Raw genomic sequence first — 26547 nt, 5'->3', positions numbered from 1 at the left:
CAGATTGATGTGGAGAGGCTGTGTGGAGGAACCTTCATAGACCTGAGGAAAGCCTTCTTCCTACTGAGAGGGCCTGAGGCACCCCTTGTAGCCAGAGTGGATATTTTAGTCAAGTCTCTCCAAACCAATCTCTCCAATCCAATCAATCAAGTCTCTCAATGTTTTACTGTATTTCTAGTATTGTACTGTATCGTGTGTGTCTCTCTGTGTGTTTGCTCTTATACCTGGGTGTGTGTTTTGATCGTCAGGGGCTTCTGCAGCTCCACTTGGCTGCCCGCCCATAGGAACCAGTCTGGCAGTCAGTGTGTGTCACAGCAGTGGGATCACTTATTACTCTCATGTTCAATTAGCTATTCAGCAGATCTCATAACACGACGGGAAAACGTCACACTTCTGCGTTGTTGTGCTACTGTGCTGTTTGCGACTTCTTCGTAACTGTTTGATCAAAACTCTGCATTTAACACATGCTATGATCAACTTCAGCCACTGCACCCCTCTACTAGCTCAAACCAGAAAATGGCTGCTCATTGTTCGAGTCCAGGTGAGCGTAAATGGATCCGTGTCGGAACCAGAAAGAAGGAGAAGAATCGTTCTCGGCGCGCCTGCCTTCTTCCCCCGCGTCCAGACTTAAGACTTTCAAATCGCTTTGAGCCCCTGTACTAGCTGTCTTCTGACAGGGATTGGGTGTTCCCTCCGTGGCTGTGGATCTCCCTCCAGCTACCTCTCTCTGTCCTAGTCAATGAACTGCCTGGGCACAGCCTGGACCACTGCGGCACTCCTCCGCTGGGCTGTGCTCTTTGGATCAGAGCTCTGTCCCTTTGGCTGACGTGGCCTGCACACAGCCGGGGTCTCAGCAGCCCTCTTCTCAGGTGAGTTCTGAGGCTCTGACCTCGCAATCAGCTTCGAGACACGGCAGAGGCCGGATCATTCCGGCTATTGTGATAGGGAGTTCAATGGTGAGGTATATATCTGTACCTGGGGCAAAGACTTTGTGTTTTCCTGGGGCAAAAGTTCAGGATATCACCAGGTTACTTCCCGAGGCTGTGCATCTGTCACTGGGGGCTGATACTGTCATGGTTCACGTGGGGTCGAATGACATTATGAAGGGCAGCTCAGAACAGCTGAAGATGGATTTTAAAGAACTGATTGGGTTACTACTTGACACCAACAAACGCCCCATAATATCTGGCCCTCTGCCCTCCCTAAATCGTGGCATTGAACGATTCAGCAGACTTTTAGCCCTCTATAACTGGCTACGAGACTACTGCAGCTCTGTGGGTGTAACATTTATTGCCAATTTTGATACCTTTTGGAAACAAAGCTCGCATTATAAGGAGGATGAGATCCACCCAAATCATTTGGGTTCCTGGATCCTTTCACGGCATTAGGCTGCATTGAGACAATGACTTGTCAAGCTCATTTAATCCCTACCATTGTGTCGCTGAGTTGGCATAATGCTTCAGAAAATATACACTATCCCAGGGGCGTTGGTAGACACAATGTAAGTAACCTAATTTATGTCCTTCTTACTGCCCTGAATGCCTCTGCTGATCTTACAGCTATTGTATGCACTAATAATGTGCCTATGAACCAGAGTTATACTTTTAGGACTAATGTACCTCTGCTAAGCTTCCCAGTAAAGCAATAAAAACAATCAAGCATCCCAGAAAAGTGTTAAAAATAGCCCATGTTAACATATGTAGCTTAAGAAACAAGGTTTATGAAGTCAATAATTTGCTAGCAAAAGATGACATTCATTTTCTGACAATCTCTGAAACTCACTTAGATAATACCTTTGATGATACATTGGTAGCAATACATGGTTATAAGATATACAGAAATGACAGAAATGGTGGAGGTGTGGCTGTTTTTATGTGATATTAATAGAGAGGTATATTTTCTGAAATTGACCAGCTTTCTTCAGGCTCCCCACTCAAAAGAAAGCTTCAAACTGTAACTAGTGCCTGCAACCTGGTTCAGGTTATCAATCAACTTACCAGGGTAGTTACAAACAGCACAGGAATGAAATCATCAACATGTATTGATCACATCTTTACTAATGCTGCAGAAATTTGTTTGAAAGCAGTTTACAAATCCATCGGATATAGTGATCACAATATAGTAGCCATATCTAGGAAAACCAATGTTCCAAAGGCTGGGACTAATATAGTGTATAAGAGGTCATACAATAAGTTTTGTAGTGATTCCTATGTTGTTGATGTAAATCATATTTGCTGGTATGTGGTGTATAATGAGGAGCAACCAGATGTTGCACTTGACACATTAATACAATTGCATATCCCAGTTATTAATAAGCATGTACCCATTAAGAAAATGACTGTAAAAACTGTGAAATCCCCATGGATTGATGAGGAATTGAAAAACTGTATGGTTGAGAGGGATGAGGCAAAAGAAATTGCAAATAGGTCTGGCTGTACAACCGACTGGCAAACGTACTGCAAATTGAGAAATCATGTGACTAAACTGAATAAAAAGAAGAAGAAACTACACTGTGAAACAAAGATAAATGGCATTGTAATTTTGAATCCTGTAAAGTAAGTGTGGAAGAAGTTAAAAAAGAAGAAGATTGTTGTCTATCCATAATGACAAGCCAACGGGGTCTGACAACTTGGATGGAAAATTACTGACGATAATAGCGGACAATATTGCCACTCCTATTTGTCATATCATCAATTTAAGCCTACTAGAAAGTGTGTGCCCTCAGGCCTGGAGGGAAGCAAAAGTTATTCCCCTACCTAAGGATAGTAAAGCCCCCTTTAATGGCTCAAATAGCCGACCAATCAGACCGAATCATGTGGTAATTGAGCATGTTGAGGAGACTAAACTGCTTGTAATAACTCTGGATTGTTAACTGTCATGGTCAATACATATTGATATAACAGTAGCTAGGATGGGTAGAAGTCTGTCCATAATAAAGCGCTGCTCTGCATTGTTTTTGTGAGAGGTATTGACATGTTGAATGCACAAGCTGTCTGTTTGAACTACTGGTACACAGCTCGGACACCCAAGCATACACCACAATAAATGCCACCAGAGGTCTCTTCACAGTCCCCCAAGTCCAGAATCTGTTGTGAATGTATTGTAATGTTTAAAAACATGTATAACTGTCTTAATTTTGCTGGACCCTAGGAAGAGTAGCTGCTGCCTTGGCAGCAGCTAATGGGGACCCATAATAAATGCAGTTCAATGGGCTTTGGTCATGAAATATGTAGTTAGTACATTACCCAAGCTGAGAGAAAAGTAATTCGGTCGTCTATTTAGTTTTCTTTTACAGATGTTTCCGGTGGTGATCGTACAAGTGTCTGATGGGCAAAGGTGTTTCCTGGGGAGGCAGTCCTTCTTCCCACTGTGGATGTACACTGCACTGGCAGGCATCTGTGACACGGGTGAGTCTCACATGTCACACATTTTAAACTAATGAAGCATGTGTATTGACTATTTATAACATGTCTATTACATAGGCTATAATCCAGTTATTACAAATATATGTCCCAGCTGTAAACAGCATGAGCGATGTACAGCATGAGCGATGTACAGTGCTGTACAGAAACCCAGCCTAAAACCCCAAACAGCAAGCAATGCAGGGGTAGAAGCACGGTTGCTAGGAAAAACTCCCTAGAAAGGCCAAAACCTAGTAAGAAACCTAGAGAGGAACCAGGCTATGAGGGGTGGCCAGTCCTCTTCTGGCTGTGCCGGATAGAGATTGTAACAGAACATGGCCAAGATGTTCAAATGTTCATAGATGACCAGCAGGGTCAAATAATAATAATCACAGTGGTTGTAGAGGGTGCAACAGGTCAGCAACTCAGGAGTAAATGTCAGTTGGCTTTTCATAGCTGATCTTTCTACTGTCTCTAGAGAGTTCGAAAGGGTTACAAAACCGTATTGCAAGTAAGGCATATTTGTGTTTGTCCTTCACCCAAATCCAGACAGCTGATGTTCTGAAAGAGCTGCAAAATCTGGATACTTACAAATCAGCTGGGCTAGACAATCTGGATGCTCTCTTTCTAAAATGATCCACAGAAATTGTTGCAACCCCTATTACTAGCCTGTTCAACCTCTCTTTCTTATCGTCTGAGATCCCTAAAGATTGGGAAGCTGCTGCGGTCATCTAACCTCCAAACGAGCTTCAATGCCATACAACACTCCTTCCGTGGCCTCCAACTGCTCTTAAACGCTAGTAAAAACCAAATGCATGCTTTTCAACCGTTCGCTGCCTGCACCCGCACGCCCGACTAGCATCACCACCCTGGATGTTTCCGACCTAGAATATGTGGACATCTATAAGTACCTAGGTGTCTGGCTAGACTGTAAACTCTCCTTCCAGACTCATATCAAACATCTCCAATCTAAAATCAAATCCAGAGTCGGCTTTCTATTCCGCAACAAAGCCTCCTTCACTCACGCCTCCAAACTTACCCTAGTAAAACTAACTATCCTACCGATCCTCGACTTCGGCGATGTCATCTACAAAATAGCTTCCAATACTCTACTCAGCAAACTGGATGCAGTTTATCACAGTGCCGTCCGTTTTGTTACTAAAGCACCTTATACCACCCACCACTGCGACCTGTATGCTGTAGTCGGCTGGTCCTCGCTACATATTCGTCGCCAGACCCACTGGCTCCAGGTCATCTACAAGTCCATGCTAGGTAAAGCTCCGCCTTATCTCAGTTCACTGGTCACGATGGCAACACCCACCCGTAGCACACGCTCCAGCAGGTGTATCTCACTGATCATCCCTAAAGCCAACACCTAATTTGGCCGCCTTTCCTTCCAGTTCTCTGCTGCCTGTGACTGGAACGAATTGCAAAAATCGCTGAAGTTGGAGACTTTTATCTCCCTCACCAACTTTAAACATCTGCTATCTGAGCAGCTAACCGATCGCTGCAGCTGTACATAGTCTATCGGTAAATAGCCCACCCAATTTACCTACCTCATCACCATACTGTTTCCATTTATTTACTTTTCTGCTCTTTTGCACACCAGTATATCTTCCTGCACATGACCATCTGATCATTTATCACTCCAGTGTTAATCTGCTAAATTGTCATTATTTGCCTACCTCCTCATGCCTTTTTTTCTACTGTTGTATTGACTTGTTTATTGTTTACTCCATGTGTAACTCTGTGTTGTTGTCTGTTCACACTGCTATGCTTTATCTTGGCCAGGTCACAGTTGTAAATGAGAACGTGTTCTCAACTAGCCTACCTGGTTAAATAAAGGTGAAATAAAAAATAAAAAAGCTTCAATGCCACACACCACTCCTTCTGTGGCCTCCAACTGCTCTTAAATGCTAGTAAAACTAAATGCATGCTCTTCAACCTATTGCTGCCCGCACCTGCCCGCCCGCCTAGCATCACTACTCTGGACGGTTCTGACTGAGAATATGTGGACAACTACAAATATCTAGGTGTCTGGTTAGACTGTAAACTCTCCTTCCAGATTCACATTAAGCATCTCCAATCCAAAATTAAATCTACAGTCGGCTTCCAAAAGCCTCCTTCACTCATGCTGCCAAACATACCCTCGTAAAACTGACTATTTTACCGATCCTTGACTTCGGCGATGTCTTTTACAAAATAGCCTCCAACACTCTACTCAGCTAATTGGATGCAGTCTATCACAGTGCCATCCGTTTTGTCACCAAAGCCACATATACTACCCACCACTACGACCTGTATGGTCTCGTTGGCTGGCCCTCGCTACATATTCGTCACCAAACCCACTGGCTCCAGGTCATCTATAAGTCTTTGCTAGGTAAAGCCCCGCCTTATCTCAGCTCACTGGTCACCATAGCAACACCCACTCATAGCACACGCACCAGCAGGTATATCTCACTGGTCATCCCCAAAGCCAACACCTTCTTTGGCCGCCTTTCCTTCCAGTTCTCTGCTGCCAATGACTGGAACGAATTGCAAAAATACTGAAGCTGGAGACTAATATCTCCCTCACTCACTTTAACCATCAGCTGTCAGAACAGCTTACCAATCACTGTACCTGTACACAGCCCTTCTGTAAATAGCACACCCAACTACCTCATCCCCATACTGTTATTTATTTTGTTGCTACTTTGCACCCCAGTATCTCTACTTGCACATCATCATCTGTACATCTATCACTCCAGTGTTAATGCTAAATTATAATTATTTTGCCACTATGGCCTATTTTATTACCTTACCTCTCTAACCTTACTACATCTGCACACACTTTACATAGATTTTAATATTGTGTTATTGACTGTATATTTGTTTATCCCATGTGTAACTCTGTGTTGTTGTTTTTGTCGCACTGCTTTTCTTTATCTTGGCCAGGTCGCAGATGTAAATGTGAACTTGTTCTCACCTGGCCTCCCTGGTTAAATAAAGGTGAAATAAAATGTTAAAAAATCCATAAAAATAACTTAAGACATTGGCTTGAATCTAGGTTGTGCATTTAGATTTTGAGAAAACCAACATCTAATGAAGAATCTTTCAGTTCTCTCATTGACTTCTCAAACCCCAAACCCTGGCCTGGTCTGTTGGTCTGTTTTGCAAGCGTTCCCGGAAGTCTTGCGATGTTGCGACTTTGGGTTTAGAAACTCTGTGGCCTGTTCATCAAATATTCTCAATGCCCCTGATTTGTCACTTGTTCTCACAGTCACAAAGTCAAAACCAGTTGGTGTAAATATTATTTTCACTTCTCCACTTATATGACTGCTTTTTCGTAGCAGGTTAGGCGAACCTACGCAGCAGGTTAGAAGACTGAGGTTTGGGTTAGCGAAAATGCTCACCTAACCTACGAAAAGTCCCTTCGTTATCGAAGTGGCGTGAAGAGTTTTTCCCATAAAGATAAAGTAACTGTCTCTTTAATAAACCCACTTCATTTCTAAACCGGAACTACGATTTGGGAGTTTCACGTAATACTTCCGACTGGGCACAGACACTATTTACGTTGCGATCGTGTGAAGAAGTCTGTGTAGTCCTAATTCATCAAAAGTATTGATGTAGCTACTAGCTCAATCTTTCATCAATGCAAATCTGAAAGCGTTGTCAATTAGCTACAGTCGTGATAAATACCAACAAACAATGTCAAATTTCATCGCGCTGCAGACCCAGCTGGCCTCCGTCATGGATACACTTGTTCACGCGGCGGTGGCCGAACTGGGTAAACTTATAGAAGACAGCTCTGTCTTCGTGTTCAGCCTGGAACGGACCCAGGGACATTGCGAGGATGACAAATTATCTGCGAAACTACAGACTGAGAGTCAGAATAAGATGGTAAGTCACCATGAGTGCGAGAGAGGAAAGGCCCTGCCTAGCAGCTGGTTAGGATACTGAACCGAGGTCGCTATTAACGTTAGCGTTTTGCCCATATCACATTCACAGATCAGCTGACCTGTTGGCCCTACCATGTTTATAAACATATACAGGTGACGGATACCATACATGAATAGAAGAGCCACTCTCTCAATATTCATTTTTTGTTGTTGAAATAAGCATTGCTCATCTCTTTAAAAAAAAATTGGTATTATTTTTTCATTTACAGACACACTTCGCAACACTCATGGAGGTACTGGGCAGTGAGGCATTGGGTAAAATAATTAAAATTATGGATGATACTAAGTTTTTGATGGACTTTGAATCCAAGACCTTCAAAGAACATGGAGGGAAAAAAGCTAAACCACAAGCAAGCATCTTGAATATTCTGTCAGTTGGGGGAATGGGTAAGTAGCATAGATGTTTATATTGCTTTATCTGTTGCACTACAAGCTACAATAATTACCTATTTATCTTTCTAATGCCTCCTTTCTTTGGTGTAGCAGAGGAACATTCTTATGGTGGAACTTGTAAAACTGTGGCGCAAACTGTTTCAATGCAGGTAAGCACTTTGCAGATTGCTTCAAGAGTCATTGTTTCTGCAAACACTTTTGCTGGTTTCAATGTTTGTAGTCTGTGCCATTTCAATAACATGATCCAATTATGTTCCTAAAGTTCACACCTAATCAATATGTTTGTGCCGGTAGTCTGCAGATGTGGAGGAAGTGGACACCCCAGAATCTCCCCTCGTCTTGGCTGTCTCTGTCAAAGACGAGTATGGACAAATACACCTGGGGGCCATTGCAGAGAGTAAGTATAAAGCCAGTATTTGGACGGCCTATCAAATTATCTCCTGCCACCTAAAATGAGATGTTTTATATATGTCTTACAGGAGCTGCTGATAATGCTTTTGCAGCAAACTCTTCCTCAGAGAACCAATATTGTATGATTAGCGATGACCCACCAGTGAAACCCACAGACATCCTATTGGAGTCTTTGTTTGCCCAAAAGAAGCTCTTTATTTGCACAGAGTGCGGGAAAAGTTTCTCCACGCAGAGTAACCTCAAATCCCACCAGCGACTTCACACAGGCGAGAAACCGTTTGTGTGCATGTTCTGCAACAAAGCCTTTGCCCACAAACAGAGTTGTAATGATCACATCCGCACCCACACTGGTGAGAAGCCTTTTATATGTGGCGTCTGTGGGAAATGTTTCGGCAAGCAGGCACACCTCAAGACGCATTCGATAATACACACTGGAGAAAAGCCTTACAGCTGCAGCGTGTGTGGCAAGAGCTTCAACCTGGCTCAAAATCTGTCTAGACACCAGCAAATTCACACGGGAGAGAAAGTCTTCACCTGTTTGCTGTGTGGGAAAGGCTTCACACGCGCTGTAACACTGAAGACCCATCAACTCATTCACACTGGACAAAAGCCCTTCCAGTGCAATCAGTGTGACAAGCGTTTCCGTCATTCTGTCAATCTGAAGAACCACCAGCGGATTCATACAGGCGTCAGGCCATTTAGCTGTGACTTGTGTGGCAAGACATTCCGTCAATCAGTGAATCTGAAAATACACAAGCGCATCCACACTGGAGAGAGGCCATTTGGCTGCACAGAATGCGGCAAGACCTTCAGTCAGCAGAGTAGTCTTATCTCTCACGGACGCACCCACTCTAACGAGAAGCCTTTCGAGTGTAGCTTCTGTGAGAAAAGATTTAACAACACCAACAGTCTGAAGTTGCATCAGAGAATCCATACAGGAGAGAAGCCATACAGCTGTGAAATCTGTGGGAAGACTTTCAGTCAGGGCAGTCATCTCCGAACTCACAAGAAGCATGTCCACGCAGGAGGGAAACAGTACATCTGTGATAAATGTGGGAAGAGGTATTCAGACAAACGGAATCTTCAGATGCACAAATGTGTTTATGCCTCAATCTAACATTGTGATGGGCAAACGGTTTCAATCTTTGACAGGCTTTTGTTGTCCTTTGCTTTGCTGTTTTTATGCCTGTTGGTTGAATCACCAGATGTCTCTGGTGAAAGCCTTGAAGCCTGGCAGGTGAATCTAGGGAATCCCCTTTCAACTTGATTTTAGCCTGAGCAAAAATGTATAGTTTATTATGGAATAAGACTTGCTGTCAGGGGCTAGGTATTTGAGTTTTTGTTCCCATTTAAGCAATTATGAAAAGGAAAAAGCAGAAACAATATATTTAAGTTAAATAATGTTTTCATGTTAGTGTGTACTGTATATAATAATGCAATTTTTGTAAATATGTAAGAAATGTTATTTAGCATAACTAAAAGTATAGTTAACATTTTGCAGCCTGATATGTATTGATATCATTTGTAAAAAGCCAATAAAACTGAAACTGGTGTTTGGATACAAAACAATCTGTAGATTGTCTTGTTCTAACAGAATTGCTTGGCTGGCTAGTCTGTACTTCCAAAACATCAGGTCCATTTGTATTTATTGCTTACCACATGTACTTGTTTCTTAATGTTTGTTTCCCACAGACTTGAGTTAAGAATTCACACATTTTCTATTTTATAGCATTTGTTTTTATATACTTTATGTAAAAGAGACAAATCAACACATGGCTGTATTTAGTGGGATGGAACAAATTGGTTCAAACAAATCACAGTAAATTATAGGAATGTAATCATTAAAGACATTCAATGATTCAATTTTGGCCATTTCCTCTGTGTGAACTTTGTTATGGATCCAAATGGAAACCTTGCTACCATGTTGCTTTATTGCCCAATTCACTGCTAAACTCAATTGAAAGGTTGACATTTGCTGTTGCAGCACTTTGAGGCTTATTTTAGTGATTCATTTGACTGATTTTGTTTGCCTCATTGTTTATTTTGTCTAATTTATTTTGTTACTATTATTCAAGGACGTGAGAACTCTATCTAGTGTTGCTGTTGCAAAACTGGTAATTTGATCTGTTCAATCAATACGTTCAAAGAAAGCCTTTATTGATAAAAAAAAAAGATTATATTGCCACCTGGTGGTCTGGCAGAAATAATTTTATTCAATGACATTTGATAAATGGTAAGTTAATTATTTCACTGTGAATCATCAGTATCACAGAAATGCTAGCAAGAAAAGTGTGCTGTTTCTCAGGTTGACATAAAATTCAAATGTTGGGGTTAAGGGGAGGGTATGTTTATATTTCTGACGTCGGGGTCAGCTGTGCTTGAAGCGGTGAGCGTGTGGATGATTCAGAGATTCGAGTGAGCGACCGAGTGCACAGTCTTGACAGCGCCGAGCTTAGCAACACTGAACGCCACAAGGAGCCCTTCAGCTAGCTAGCTACTAAACAAGCGGAAACAAACGTTTTTCCATACAATATTTCTTTGACAAGACATGGAAATGAACACCAGGAGGGAGGCGACGAGAAAATCTGGATGAATTGGTGGACCATTAAAAAAAAACGCCTGCTTCAGAGAAAGCACTCTAACGTTAGTTAGCTAGCAAATGTGGATTTGACTTTCTCAGTCATATATAATATGATCGTAAGTTTTCATATTTAATGGATGGGCTTCGTTCAGCAAGCAGTGTAAGGCTATTTAACTGAACATTAATAATTTAGCGAGCTAGCCAGACTACTGCCTTGAACTTGCTAGTTCGCTAACTTACTAGCCAGCGTTAGCAATTGGACCAGCACTTCATATTCAATCATCTTGCCTCTGCACTTTTCAATTCATGAATTTGCTGTAGCGCAAGCTGATGCGTCGTCTGTTTCAATAGGTAAGTACGAGTTTGAGTCACCTGTGTGTGTCAGTTGTTCAGTGGAAGTCCTGTCTTGTTATGACATTAACTATCCCTTCTCAGGCCTGATCCAGCAGCTGAGTTACAGTAGTGCCTAATTTACAGTACTCTGAGTCATTAGCCAGCAGATTCAGACCCTCACCGTTACGCTTGTTTACACGTAGCCCAATAATGGTCTAACGTTGTTCCGAAAGCCAAAACGGTCAATCTGAACGTGAATCGATTCTCAGTTGCGGTACGGTTCTAGAAACAAATCCCTCTACTTTAATATAAAAAAATAATTTCATAACTGCAATTTTTTAATTAACCGTTGCAGCCAGAAGTATATTTCAGTGACTACACTTTGTGGCGTCCATCTTCCATTTACACATAGGTGTAAAGCGACGCAGATGACTAATTAGCAAAGAGAAGGGTGCAACTGCAGCCCGTCATTTGGGGTGTTCCTGCATCTTTTCTTCTATTGGTCCTTTTTTAAAAGCTGACTCCAGTACAGTAGATGGCGGTAATGCACTATAACGTTCGATGACAACTGGCGATAAACCCCACAGGAGGAAGAGGCGGGGTGGACAACGGTAGCTAGCTATAGCTAGTACACACCGGTAGAGTGTCCTTCGCCCCCTCCTGTTGGGCACTGTTTTTCCACAGTTCTGTTAATGACCGAGGGCAGGTGTTCGGTAGGCGGGCGCAAAGGACACTGTGTGCTAGCTTAGCCAGCTATGGTAAACTCACCCCATTCCGTACAAATGTGCGCAATCGCAACATTCAAACGAGGCTACAAAGAAAACTAATGGGACTGTAGCGACTGTGTTGACGTCAAAATCGGGGGTGTGAACTAGGTTTCTATTTAAGCGTTGATCGACATGGTAATGGCTCTATAGTATTGGAGGAAAGTTGAGAAAACTGACCCTCCGTTACATCTTGACGTGTCATGTCGTAACGTACAGCACGCATAAAGCAACTATTTCTATCTTAGTCTCTCCACCAGGTGTAGAACTTCTCTCATCCTTTAAAAACAAGTAATAGACAGTGACGGGGGTAAGGGGGGATACCTAGTCATTTTTTACGTCATCATTGTATGCGATCATCATTCTCAAAGCCGCTGTTTACTTCTAAGTTCACTTTAGCACCGCCCTAAAAATCCGATTCAATTTCGACACAAACCTTCAAATAGGTATGTAATGACACATTATATAAACTCTTTATAGTGTTTTATTTACATTTTAGAGGCGATAAGGTAATAAGTTGGACAGATCGAGTGGGAAAAAAAGCAGTTTTCCCACACAACATCTCTCCTTCTCACTATCACTCATTAGTTTCGCTTCCCCACCTGCCATTTTTAAAAAGACCCGACGGGGCTCATTGCCTGCTTGAATTATGCAGAAACGGGCAGCGTTTAGGTCATGTAATTGATTCTGTTGGAAAGGGGAGAAATTGTGCTTTACAATGGTATTGACATTACAGTTGATCTGGAATTATTATGTTTTTGGGGCTCTAAAATAAGGAAAATTGTACGGACCTGCTGTGTACCGAAGTAGCTAGCGGTAGGCAGTGTCCTTTGCCCCTGCCTGTCAGGCATATTTTTCTCCGGTACACAGCAGGCGGGAGGCAGAGGTGACACCATGTGATAGCTAGCTATCACACAGTGTAGCTTCATCCCGCTGTACTGTCGGCGCTGTTGTTTTTCTGCAGTTTTGGTTATGAAGGTGAAGGCAAGTGTTCGGCAGGCTGGAACAAAGGACACTGTCTACCGGTGGGAAAACTCCTAACTTTTATTTCCCTTTTGACATGTATAAAAGTTTCGCACAAGCATGAACATTTTCTCAGGGGGTGGGGTGTTCATGAACGAACCAATTGGATACTCGAGGAGGGGTGTTCATGAAGGAACCAATGGGATGCTCGAGGGGGGGCGTTCCTGCAGATGCAGGAATACCCACTTGCAAGAATGCTCCAAATTGCAGGCTGCAGTTGCACACTATTTCTGACTGTCTTCCGTCTGTTTTCCGTGAACAAGTGCTGTAACATTGAAATATGGCCGGGTGGGAACACTAACCCTGTAAAGGTGTGTATCAATTTAACCATATTTGTTTTTTGAAAATGATTTCTTGCTGATATGAAAGAGAAGGTCCTTATGCTTCCAAAACCGTACCGCAAGTGATGCGGCGTGTTAATGTTCAGACCAAGCGTTGGGGGCGTTTAACAAAATACCCTGTACAGAAGATGCCTTCATCCAATGACACTTATGTGTCATGTAATGGAACTGAGAGTCATTATCAAGGGCTAGTTTATACTGAGCTGCACTGGGGTCGGAACGTCATCATGGTTAAGACCCTACGGAGCCAGCATGAGATATGGGTCGGAAAACGTACCTCAATCCAGGGATGAGAAATTGCGTTGTACACCGAATTCTCCCATTTATACCAACTGTTACACAGAATAGATAGATTGCTAAAAAAACTAGCAGCATTTCATGATGTATCAGTTTGGATATACATTACCAGTCAAAAGTTAGGACACACACTCTTTCAAGGGTTTTTCTTTATTTCGACTATTTTCTATACTGTAGAATAATAGTGAAGACATCAAAACTATGAAATAACATATGGAATCATGTTGTAACCAAAGAAGTGTTTCACATTTGAGATTTTTCAAAGTAGCCACCTTTTGCCTTGATGAAAGCTTTGCACACTCTTGGCATTCTCTCAATCAGCTTCATGAGGAATGCCTTTCCAACAGTCTTGAATGAGTTCCCACATATGCTGAGCACTTGTTGGCTGCTTTTCCTTCACTCTGCTGTCCAACTCATCCCAAACCATCTCAATTGGGTTGAGGTCGGGGGATTGTGGAGGCCAGGTCGTCTGATGCAACACTCAATCACTCTCCTTCTTGGTTAAATAGCCCTTACATGGACTGGAGGTGTGTTGGGTCATTGTCCTGTTGGAAAAACAAATGATAGTCCCACTAAGCGTAAACCAGATGGGATGGCGTATCGCTGCAGAATGCTGTGCTGGTTAAGTGTGCCTTGAATTCGAAATAAATCACTGACCATGTCACCAGCAAAGCACCATCACACCACTTCCATGCTTCACGTTGGGAACCACACATGCAGAGATCATCTGTTCACCTACTCTGCATCTCACAAAGACACGGCGGTGGGAACCAAAAATCGCAAATTTTGACTCATCAGACCAAAGGACAGATTTCCACTGGTCTAATGTCCATTGCTTGTCTTTCTTGGCTCAAGCAAGTGTCTTCTTCTTATTGGTGTCTTTTAGTAGTGGTTTCTTTGCAGTAATTCGACCATGAAGGCCTGATTCATGCAGTCTTCTCTGAAGAGTTGATGTTGAGATGTGTCTGTTACTTGAACTCTGAAGCATTTATTTGGGCTGCAATCTGAGGTGCAGTTATCTCTACTGAACTTATCCTCTGCAGCAGAGGTAACTCTGGGGCTTCCTTTCCTGTGGCGGACCTCATGAGAGCCAGTTTCATAGCGCCTGATGGTTTTGCGACTGCACTTGAAGAAACATTCAAAGTCATTTTAAATTTTCCAGATTGGCTGACCTTCATGTCATTAAAGTAATGGACTGTCGTTTCTCTTTGCTTATTTGAGCTGTTCTTGCTATAGTATGGACTTGGTCTTTTACCAAATAGGGCCATCTTCTGTTTAACATTCCTACCTTGTCACAACACAACTGACTTGCAAAAACACATTAAGAAGAAAATAAATTTCACAAATGAACTTAACAAGGCACACCTGTTAATTGAAATGCATTCCAGGTAACTACCTCATGAAGCTGGTTGAAAGAAGGCAAAGCTGTCATCAAGGCAAAGGGTGGCTATTGAAGAATCTCATATGAAACACTTTTTTTGGTTACTACATGATTCCATACGTTATTTCATAGTTTCAGTCTTTACTATTATTCTACAATGTAAAAAATAGTTAAAATAAAGAAAAACCCTTGAATGAGTAGGTGTCCACACTTTTGACTTGTTCTGTCGGTCGAATTTGGAGTACAGTGGCACATCCCATCCTTGCTTTAAGGTAACATTTTCGTGTTATCTTAATCTAACCATGACTGCGTTCCGACCCCATTGAAACTCAGAGTAAACAAGCGTAACGGTAAGGTCGGAATCTGCTGTAAGCATGTAATAACATGTAACAACACATGTCAAAAATGTAAATGAGCAATCAGCATCGGGCACAAATGGCCCCTTGCTGGCCATGCATGTGCTAATGAGAGCGCTGAGCTAGCCTGCAACGTCACTTCCTGGAGTAGCTCAAACTGCGTATGTTACGTCTCCATGAAACGACATCTTAACCGACTTAATTTGGCGTCAATGCGTTATTGAATCTTGGCATAGGAAGGAATGGTGTCGTGATGGCTTTGTCCATTCATCTATACAGTCATTGGCTTAAAGGCTCCAGCCACATTGGCCCAGAGGTAAAGAATCCCTTGTTTTACCTCCACATTCCTCTCTAAACCAGTATGCCTTGCATACTTGAATTGGAAGTGAGTCTAACTGCAACTTGTAAAACACTGACTGATGGTAGTGTGATTGTTGTGGCCTTGTCATTGTAAAATCCCCCACAGTCTCTGACGGGTTGGATTTAATTGTCTGTGTGGTGGTCATAAGAGGACAGCCACACTGCACACTGTGTCAAGGTCTATGCAGCGAAACACAATGTTGGATTTCATGTATGGATTTGGCTCCATAATGGTTAAAAAGACATCAAGAGCCTTGATTCCCAGAGGAACATTCTCACTCTCATGATAAATTCAACCATTACAGAGGGAGATGGAAGGACTTGCATGGCGTTATGGAGGTCAGTGAGCCCCAGTGGAGCCACGCAGCCTGGGGGTAATGTGAGTCTCCCGGTAGACTTGCATGCCAGAGCACAGAATACAGACGAGGGATATCTGCATGCACTGACGCAGAGAACCATTAGCCCTCAAGCTTGTCCTAGTTAGGCTACTGTATCCTAAGTTGTTGGATATTTGTCAGTCAAGTTTAGGAATGTTGACTCGTTGGTGTTCTCTTGATGTTAGGTTATTACAATGTTTGTCAGTGTTTCTGACATGAATGCGTGTCATTTGTTTGTGCATGATTTACAGTCGCCCTTTACAGTCCGCTATACTACCGTCCTAGCTGTTAAATAGTTTAGCCATGGTGTTTTCTTTCCTCTGAGGTTGAGGTGTATCTATGTTGGGATATGTGGGTTGTGTTGAGAAGGGTGTAACATGTTAAGAATGGTGAAACTCTCCGAACGCTGTAGACTTAAAATGTGTAGGCTAATTAGGGCTGTCCCTGACCCCCCCCCCCCAAAAAAAATCTTTTGTCGACGTTCTTTCAACCAATCCATTGGTGTAAATGTTCAACTTTTTTTTTCATGTATAGACACGCTATGTTTGAATAAAATTAACCGTATGTAGGCCTTTGAGCATGTCTGATGCTTTTTTATTCAGCACTGTGATTTATACATGACGTAAAAAGAGGGAGCCAGATCAATATTGTCTAACCAGAAGAAAAAAATCGGTTCCCTCCTCCCGTTGCCTGCTGGCCTTCGCAGATTCTGCCGTTAAGCTCCTGAAGTTTCCGGGAATAGTCCACACCAGCGGTCGGCAACCTTCTCCATTTGGAGTGACAAGTTATCGTTCCATTTCGACTGATCTGCAAGCCAGTTGTGATTTTCATGTGCACATTTTCGTGGAAGTTTCATTTCATTTATAATAAAGTCTTCATATCTCAGTCAATCTCATGTGGTTAATCAAAATTATATCTAAAAGTAACTACTATTGTCATTGCCAACTATGTAAAAATAGCCTACATACATAAAGCCAACAAATTAAAACATTGCAGCCTGCAGGTAGAAAATGTCCTGATTTAAAAAAATTATATATATAGATTCTACAGTTGAAGTCGGAAGTTTACATGCACTTAGGTTGGAGTCATTAAAACTCGTTTTTCAACCACTCTACAAATTTCTTGTTAACAAACTATAGTTTTGGCAAGTCGGTTAGGACATCTACTGTGTGCATGACACAAGTCATTTTTCCAACAATTGTTTACAGACAGTTGAATTTTAAGTTAAATAATCTATCATAATTCCAGTGGGTCAGAGGTTTACATACACTAAGTTGATTGTGCCTTTTAAACAGCTTGGAAAATTCCAGAAAATGATGTCATGGCTTTAGAAGCATCTGATAGGCTAATTGACATAATTTGAGTCAATTGGAGGTGTACCTGTGGATGTATTTCAAGGCCTACCTTCAAACTCAGTGCCTCTTTGCTTGACATCATGGGAAAATCAAAAGAAATCAAGACCTCAGAAAAAAAATGATAGACCTCCACAAGTCTGGTTAATCCAATTTCCAAATGCCTGAAGGTACCACGTTCATCTGTACAAACAATAGTATGCAAGTATAAACACCATGGGACCACGCAGCCGTCATACCACTCAGGAAGGAGACGTGTTCTGTCTCTTAGAGATGCGAAAAGTACAAATCAATCCCAGAACAACAGCAAAGGACCTTGTGAAGATGCTGGAGGAAACAAGTATATAAGTATCTATATCCACAGTAAAACGAGTCCTATATCGACATAACCTGAAAGGCCGCTCAGCAAGGAAGAAGCCACTGCTCCGAAACAGCCATAAAAAAAGCCAGACTATGGTTTGCAACTGCACATGGGGACAAAGATAGTACTTTTTGGAGAAATGTTTCATCAGACCAGAGGACAAAAATAGAACTGACCATCGTTGTCTTTGGAGGAAAAAGGGGCAGGCTTGCAAGCCGAGGAACACCATCCCAACCTTGAAGCACGGGGGTGACAGCAACATTTTGTGGGGCTGCAGGAGGGACTGGTGCACTTCACAAAATAGATGGCATTATGAGGTGGGATATATTGAAGCAATATCTCAAGACATCAGTCAGGAAGTTAAAAAGCTTTGTTTCAAATGGGTTTTCCAAATGGACAATGTCCCCAAGCACACTTCCAAAGTTGTGGCAAAATGGCTTAAGGACAACAAAGGCAAGGTATTGGAGTGGCCATCACAAAGCCCTGACCTCAATCCTATAGAAAATTTGTGGGCAAACTGGAAAAAGTGTGTGCGAGCAAGGAGGCCTACAAACCTGACTCAGTTACACCAGCTCTGTCAGGAGGAATGGGCCAAAATTCACCCAACTTATTGTGGTAAGCTTGTGGAAGGCTACGCAAAATGTTTGACCCAAGTTAAACAATTTAAAGGCAATGTTATCAAATGCTAATTGAGTGTATGTAAACTTCTGACCCACTGGGAATGTGGTGAAAGAAATAAAAGCTGAAATAAATCATTCTCTCTTCTATTATTCTGACCTTTCACATTCTTAAAATAGTGGTGATCCTAATTGACCTAAGACAGGGAATTTTTACTAGGATTAAATATCAGGAATTGTGAAAAACTGAGTTTAAATGTATTTTTGCGAAGGTGTATGTTCCGACTTCAACTGTATATATATCTTAGAAATCACATTGGCTACGCATGGCCTGTCTTCAAGGAACTTAAAACATTGTATTAACTTGGTCTGTCCTGAAGCTGGTGCTAGCTAACTTGCAACATTCTGTAAAATATTATGGACCCTCTGTTTCCTGTGCCAGTGAACTCTGGACAGACAGACACAGCTGTAGGCTGTTTGTGCAAGGGATAAGAAGTAATCAGGTCGTCCTATGTTATGTTTCCACCGGATCAGAGCATGACATTCCCCCCGATATTTATTTTTTATTTTTCTCCAAATAGGCTACATTGAGGAACTATTGTAATTGTCAGTGTATTGAGTAGAGTTCATTTTATTTTTTACAGGGACAGTGCACATTAATCAACGTTTCAGTAAAAGTGCCGGTTTTAGCCAGCCGGCTAATTTTCAACCGCAGTCCCTGGGCAGGTTATTAAAAACAATTACAATATAGACAATAGCAACATAGGACAAGCAAGACGTAGCATACAGACGTAGCAACATAGAACAAAAAGCAGCAAGACAAAATTCATAAAAGCAACAAAGTGTTTCCACACCTCACAAGCTACAGATAACATGGAAAGCGGCAACACACAGCTAGGGACCATGTTCACAAATCTGATTGACCTTTAGCCATGTCTTCAAGCATTTTGTGAAAGTGTGATATGTGGTGCAGTTATGTGTGTCTGATGGCAGTGTATTCCAGACATGGGAAGCTCTCACAGAGAAAACGGATTTACCAAACAGTGCTTTTCCTTAAGGTACAGTCACCTCTCATGGTAGACTTTGGATCTGCTGCCATATGTTTGGGTTTTCTGTTTAACAAAAATACTGAGTGGAGGGGGAGCCAGGCCATTTAGACATGCGTCTTGTATGTATGTGAAAATCGACTGTTGAAAACATGTAGTTTTAGAAGCTATAGTGATGGTGAGTTAAGACCATCAGAAATGGTATCAGATCTCCAAATGGGAACATTTTCTAGGCCTACAGTACATTTCATGCAGGCCTGGTAGCCTAGGCCTACTTCTATGCGTAATGAGGTGTGTGTCGTTACTCAAGCTTGACAGGAGCACAAGACGATGAATAAATTGACAAATGTAATACTCACAAGTGTAGCCTAGGTTGTGCGCCCTGCAAACAACGTGTCCACTCCCACAATTTCAACGGTAAAACTGTAATAATAATATATTGATTGCATTAACAGAAATGACCGTAACCAAACAAACATTGTAGATTTAGAAATGATGGGAATTAACGGTAAATGTACTACTGTTGTGCCATCACCGTGGCCTCATTAATGGATCCACTGAGACAGGCGTGAATCAGGCAGGTGCCTCATGACAATTTAAAATATATTTGCCACTGCTCAACAAAAAAACATATTGGTTGACCTAGAGCCTACCGACCAAACAATCAACCAGTGGACTAAATGGGGTCAGCCCTAATGCTAATGTGCTAGAGCTCACATGAATGCTTGCTTATTCTCCAGGACAAAGAAGAATGTCTGTTGAACATGATATATAGGCTGTTTCAATGTGAAAATTCTATAGTGTTGCACCCTCTTGCATAAGCTCCTGAACTCTGCGCTCTCTGGTGTCTCTCTTAATCACTCAGAGGAAGGGATTAAAGCTCCCCCAGTGCTCATTAACAAGATTAACAATTAGCCAGTGCTGATTCTGCTTTAAAATGCCCCACCAGAGTTGAGAGAGTGGACACGAGCCTGATGAACAACTGGACATCCACTGTATATCTTGCCCAGAATCGTTGAAGCTGGATTAGTACATGAGCTTAAATGCTCTCAGCTCTTCTCCAGCAGCTCTACTTGGAGAGCAGGTTAGGCTAATCCTCTTGAAAATAGCATTCAAATTTGTCCTCTGGTTTTGTTTGTGATTTCGTTAAAGAATGGCAGCATGAGGTCCTGGAGCAGAGAAAGAAGAACACAAAGGGCAGGCCTTCCCTCCCTGCCCCCTGGCCTGGCACTCCCCATTCTGTCTCTTCTCTCCTCCAGGCTCTTCCCTGTGGACCAGCCTAGCCTATCTGATATCCATAGATAATTAATGGCCCGGGCGTCTGTTCTTGCTGGGGTTTGGCAGTCTCTGTGTGCTGCCAACTCTGCATGGCCTCCTGTAGCTAGGGAGGGCTGTCTCTCTGAGAAACACAGCCTGGCATATTACCTACCCAGCTGTGATCAGAGGAAATTGAGGAAATGCATCTTAAAATAAATGCCCCCTCAGCAGTTTGGCCAGTGACTTGTTTGCTATTATTTTTTTAAGCTGCCATATGTAACTTTTTGGGCACCTTACCAAATTCACAGAAATGTGTTATAGGTCTGTCATTCTCATTGAAAGCAAATCTGTGAAGCGGTAGATCTGTTCTATGCAGTATTTCTATGCTCTCCTTAAGTTTCATCTTTTGAGGATTTTACTTTCAGTTTTGTACACCAGCTGAAAATACAATATTTTTGGTTATGGAAAATATATTTCTCAGCGGTTTAGATGTTGCAATGATTCTGTACTCTAGATTGTTTTGTCACAAACTGAAATTAGGCGAACGATTAGAATTTTTGCAACCAGGAAATGGCGGAGTGACTTCTTCCACGTTTTGTAACCTTAGTCTTATTCTAAAATGGATTAAAAGCAAAAACAGGTTTTTAGAAATGTTAACTAAAAAAAGAATCACATTTACATAAGTTTTCAGACCCTTTACTCATTACCTTGTTGAAGAAACTTTGGCAGCGATTACAGTACAGCCTCAAGTCTTCTTGGGTATGACGCTACAAGCTTGGCACACCTGCGTTTGGGGAATTTCTCCCATTCTTCTCTGCAGATCCTCTCAAGCACTGCCAGGTTGGATGGGCTGCGTCGCTGCACAGATATTCTCAGGTCTCTCCAGAGATGTTGGATCTGGTTCAAGTCCGGGCTCTGGCTGGGCTACTCAAGGACATTCAGAGACCTGTCCTGAAGCCGCTCCTGCCTTGTCTTGGCTGTGTGCTTAGGGTCGTTGTCCTGTTGGAAGGTGGAACTTCACCCCAGTCTAAAGTCCTGAGCGCTTAGGAGCAGGTTATCAAGGATATCTCTGTACTTTGCACCGTTCATCTTTGTCTTATCCTGATTCCTGACTAGTCTCCCAGTCCCTGCAAATGAAAAACATCCCCACAGCATGATGATGCTGCCACCACCATGCTTCACAGTAGGGATGGTACCAGGTTTCCTCCAGATGTGACGCTTGACATTCAGGCCAAAGAGTTCAATCTTGGTTTCATCAGACCAGAGAGTCTTGTTTTTCATGGTTTGAGAGTCCTTTAGGTGTCTTTTGGCAAGCTCCAAGCGGAGTTATGTGCCTTTTACTAGGGAGTGGCTACCATAAAGGCCTAATTGGTGGAGAGCTGTAGAGATGGTTGTTCTTCTAGAAGGTTCTCAATCTTTTTGTAAATCTTTTGTATAAAACCTTTAGTTAACTCCCATCTCCACAGAGCGACTGTGGAGCTCTGTCAGAGAGGCCATCGGGTTTTCAATTCCATCGATTGCTCAGTTTGGCTGGGAGGCCACTGTGTTCTTGGGGACTTTCAATGCTGTATAATGTTTTTGGTACCCTTCCCCATATCTGTGCCTCAACACAATCCTGTCTGAGCTCTACGGACAATTCCTTCAACCTTGTGGCTTGGTTTTTGCTCTAACATACACTTTCAACTGTTAGACCTTATATAGACAAGTGTGTGCCTTTTTCAAATCATGTCCAATCAATTGAACTTACAACAGGTGGAATCCAACCAAGTTGGAGAAACATCTCAAGGATGATCAATGGAAACAGGATGTACCTGAGCTTCATTTTTAGTCACATAGCGAAGTGTCTGAATACTTAAGTAAATAAGGTATTTCTGTTTTTTTAAATAAATTTGCCCAACTTTCTAAAAACCTGGTTTAGTTGTCATTATGGGGAATTCTGTGTAGATTGAGGAAAAAAATAAATGTATCAATTTTAGAATAAGACTGTAACGTAACGATGTGGAAAAAGTCAAGGAATCTGAATACTTCCCGAATGCACTGTAAGACATTTAGGGCAATGTTATCATCAGTAGCCTGGGGCATGGGAAGAGTATGTATTGCCTTGTTTTTCACAACACTCACAGATCAGGGTCCATTCATGTCTTTGTTGCACATGTGTGTTTATCTGAGGTGTGAACCTCATAAGTTGAGTCACAATCTGATAAAATAGGAGGGATAATGGGAATGCTCACATGCATATTATGAGACACCTTGTTCTATCATTATTTAGTAGAGTCAGAGATGAAGTCATCTTTTAAGCTGGTGTTTCTATGTTAAGCGTTCATGAACCTGTACCTGAGCTCTCTCAAACTCTTTTGACTGTCTTTTTAGTTGTTCTCTGTCTGTTGTCCCAGCTGGTGCTCTAGAGCCTTGTGTATTGTGTGAACACTGGATGAGTGCATTGTCATGCGTTTGTTTACGGGCACGGGCAGCTGTACCGCTATTGAGTGAGGGCATGGGTTTTGTGGGTAGTGTCTACCAGTTAGTATGGTGCTGTGAAAGAGTACGGAAGATGGTGGAAGCTAAGTGTGAGTTGGGGCTGGGATGATGCTAGTAGTGATATTCCATGGTAACTCGTTGTCCTTGGCTTAACCCTGTTTGGGCCCTGGCAGGGTTTTTAATGGATCAAAAAGGGGCTTAGGTGGTTGGCGGGGCATTTCAGAGGCACCTATCTTGGCCCTGTAGAGATGTTTTAGCATTTCAAAGCTACGTTCTTGCAGTTCCACACAGATTTCGTTTTGCAGTTTTAAAGCTTATTTCCTACAATTATACACTTTGCCATGTAGCTGAGAGGACATGTTGCAGTTTAAATGCCATGGATAATGCTGTATTCTTTTTCTCAAACATAATAACAAAATGAATAGTCCTAACTTAATTGTTTTTGAACTGTCAAGCTTTTATTTTGGTGATGGTTAGTTCTCAAAATATATTCTAAAAAGTTTTATAGGTCCATTATTTTTTCTTCATACTTTATATGTGGTTTTAATCGTTTAAGTTTACATTTAAAGCGTTCTTCTATTCGGAAAATTATAATATTTGTTTACACTGTTTGGACATAGACGACCAGAAAAAATACTTAGGCGGGCCCGCCCATTTTTTACAATCAACTACAACCCTGTCTGGCTTAACCCCCAATATTCGCTGCCTCCGTAATTCAGCGTATCGCCTTTCTCGTTTCTCCCACATTATTGACACCTGTCTGAGGCACTGGAATGCATACAGTAGACCCAACTGAAATAAATCCCTTTCTCGAGACATTATTCATTGTTCTGTACATGTTAGTCATCTCCACAGAATGAAGTCATTGTCTATTTGTATACGTTGTGTCATTGTTTCACAGGCAGGCCGATCTAAATTAATCTCTCAACAAGAACACACGTTTTGAACACACGAGTAGGCTACCACCTAACACATTCTTAGTTTGGCACACCATTCTCGGAAAAGTGCAGCGGCACATGTCTCGCACCAAACGTTAGGCATATCGCTGTTGTGGAACTCTAGTGAGAGCCCTTGAGTGGCGGCTGAGAGAATGGCCTCCTTTGTCTGTGTCCAGTGAAGGGAAGTTCATGCGCTAAAGCTAGAGTGCCGAGCCGAGTGAACACAACCCCAACACGAGGGACTTTGTCCAGTTGTGCCTTTGCCTACAGAGAAGCTGTGGGTAGTAAAGGAATATGAGTGCCATTTGGAGATCAATGGCTAAGCTATAGACTCCTACCGTTAAAGAAAAATAATAATAAAAAAAATATCTATTTAATTTTCATTTATTTTGTATTATTATTTCAAAACATTTTTTTAAATGATATTTGTAGTCCATTTTAGATGCTTAGTGTCCTTAGTGTTACTTGTGGTTCTGTTCCAATGGAAGCGATGAATGATCTCATTAGATTGGAATTAGTGGGTGGCTGTTTGTGCATGTGACATGCGTGCATCTGTGTGTGTGTGGGTTCATGATGTGTCTAACAAGAAAGAGCATTCAGTCTGTCTGGATCGGGGCTCTCTGTACAGGTCCTAAGTGACAATTACAGTGGCTTGTGAAAGTATTCATCCCCCTTGGCATTTTTACTGGTGCTAAACTGTGTAGGCGACCAACAGTAGCCTGGTTACGTCTTCATTGTGCTGTGACTTCAGACTCAAAGAAACGTTTTCTTGGGACAATGACCATTTTCCTTCTCTCAGACACAATAAACAAACAATGTTATTCAACAAGGGCTTAGCTGTATCCCACTCCAGTTGTCGAATGTTTAATTCATGGTGCGCACACCTGGACTCTTCTACTACTTAATGGCTTTGGCCAATTGGCCATGAGAAACTAGGAACAGCAGGCATCATGAGCAGGTCAATGAGTGGATCAATAACTTAATTTCTGTTTGCTGTGTTATGCTATTGATCAATAGATGAGGATGTAATTTCATTCTGTGCTTGTTATATTTACTGTTGATTATATTGATGCATTTTGCTTTGTCAACCTCAAAGGTAGAAGCATCATTCTGCCATCTAGAGCTGCTAGCTGTAGTATGGATTCAGACTCCCCCCAGCCCTATTAGAGGTGAAAGATACACACCACTGACCTCAGAACCTGGCTCACTGGTCACTTGTTTGCCGGCTGGCCGGACACAGCCTGGGGTTCTTACCATCTGCTCCTCAGACCAGCCACACAACCATCTGTGCTTGCCTCAGCGGTGGCCTGGACTCAAGTTCCGTTTACTGTAAAAGGCCTTGCTTACTTTCATTGTTTAGCTGTACGGTCAACATCATCAATAATCAAATGGCTTGGAAAAGGCCGTCTTTACACCATGACCGTACCATATCAGTTCAAAGATTAACCCCATCCTTTCCCAAAAAAAGATTATACAAATTGTACACTGTTCAATTCCTCCTAAGGGAGGGGACTTCTGTTACATTTACGTTACTGCCGTGAATTAGAGCATGATGAATTCTCTTCCTCAAAGGATGTAGGGTGGTGACGAGGAGGGGTATACAGAACGCTGAGAAGGACTTGCCTACGCTGTGTTTTTAATCGGCTAACCAACGTTACAGATTCATATCGGTGTCTGCTTGGATGGACACAACGTGCACGCAGGCCTTGGCTACGTCTGTCGACCCCTAATACATCAGGGCAGGGCCATCGGTAGCCTGGCTTTAGATCCTTACAACCCACTGCTTATGATCCTGTCAGCCCGACTAGTCAGACACCTCTCCCTGGCCAATTCTGCTCAGCCTAGGCGGGGCCCAGCCCGACAGACGAGCTCCATCATCAAATATTAAAGCACCTGTTTTCCTCTGCCTCATGCTGGGAGCCCATTCTCCCAGACAGTCTGGCCAACTGGGGAGTCTGACTGGGACAAGACATCCATCATTCATAACCTTTTTTAAAGTCAAACCAACATCTCTGAACTGAGGTGGTCAGTCAGACTTGTTTTCCCAGAGTTTGCCACACAGTCACGTTTCTATTTCTGAAGGAAAAAGGACAGGCGAGGTAATGCTTCTCTAACTCGCCAAACCAGTGTTCACGTTTGTAATCGACAAGACGACAGTCTTGAGAATTCAGAGGGGAAAGATTCACATTATAGCCTCATTTCCACTGAAAGCAGACTAATGAGCTGATGCAGCAAGTGGAACCTTATCCGTGTTTCCTGCTCTTATTGAATGACGGATAAAGACGATTTCTCAAAAGTCACAGCTTCAGCAGTAGTCGCACTGAAGTCCGAAGCCATATGGAGTTCTAGTGGGACAACGGTACATCTAGCGGGCCTGTGTGGATCCGTGGTACGTCATCCAGGACGTAGAGCTGCTAAGGCCCCTTTTGTTTACTGAGAGTGGTTTAGAGTAAGTCTTTCCTAACGTCGTTATCAGGCTCTTCCTCGTCTGGATAGCAGCTGGGTGTCTTATCATTCTCATATGACGATCTTCCTCTGTTAG

At 42.4% G+C, this 26547-nt stretch overlaps 2 protein-coding genes across 8 annotated transcripts in view; both read left to right on the top strand.

The window, feature by feature from the left end:
• The first annotated feature begins 415 nt into the window (after positions 1 to 415).
• LOC112224248 (zinc finger protein OZF) lies at positions 416 to 10006 on the top strand. 4 transcript variants are annotated; one of them, XM_024387694.2, is made up of 6 exons: positions 416 to 869; positions 3283 to 3407; positions 7549 to 7726; positions 7823 to 7881; positions 8027 to 8129; positions 8212 to 10006. In XM_024387694.2, the coding sequence occupies exons 2-6, from the start codon at positions 3327 to 3329 to the stop codon at positions 9258 to 9260; spliced, it is 1470 nt and encodes a 489-aa protein (XP_024243462.1). In that variant the 5' UTR covers positions 416 to 869; positions 3283 to 3326; the 3' UTR covers positions 9261 to 10006. The 4 variants fall into 4 exon arrangements, with proteins under 4 accessions (XP_024243462.1, XP_024243461.1, XP_024243460.1 ...); XM_024387695.2 differs by lacking the exons at positions 416 to 869; positions 3283 to 3407 and adding exons at positions 7142 to 7280; positions 7389 to 7432; XM_024387693.2 differs by lacking the exons at positions 416 to 869; positions 3283 to 3407 and adding an exon at positions 6901 to 7280 and having other exon boundaries at positions 7826 to 7881.
• A 519-nt stretch (positions 10007 to 10525) lies between these two features.
• ccser2b (coiled-coil serine-rich protein 2b) overlaps positions 10526 to 26547 on the top strand; it is a 103567-nt gene continuing 87545 nt past the window's right edge. For all 4 annotated transcript variants that reach the window (XM_042305952.1, XM_042305951.1, XM_042305954.1 and 1 more), the window contains exon 1: positions 10526 to 11075. The gene's annotated coding sequence lies outside the window, so the exon portion shown is untranslated. The remainder of the gene's footprint in view (positions 11076 to 26547) is intronic.

Source organism: Oncorhynchus tshawytscha, linkage group LG25 (genome assembly GCF_018296145.1).
Source record: "Oncorhynchus tshawytscha isolate Ot180627B linkage group LG25, Otsh_v2.0, whole genome shotgun sequence".
NCBI lineage: Eukaryota > Metazoa > Chordata > Actinopteri > Salmoniformes > Salmonidae > Oncorhynchus > Oncorhynchus tshawytscha.
This window is presented reverse-complemented; position numbering and strand designations above follow the sequence as displayed.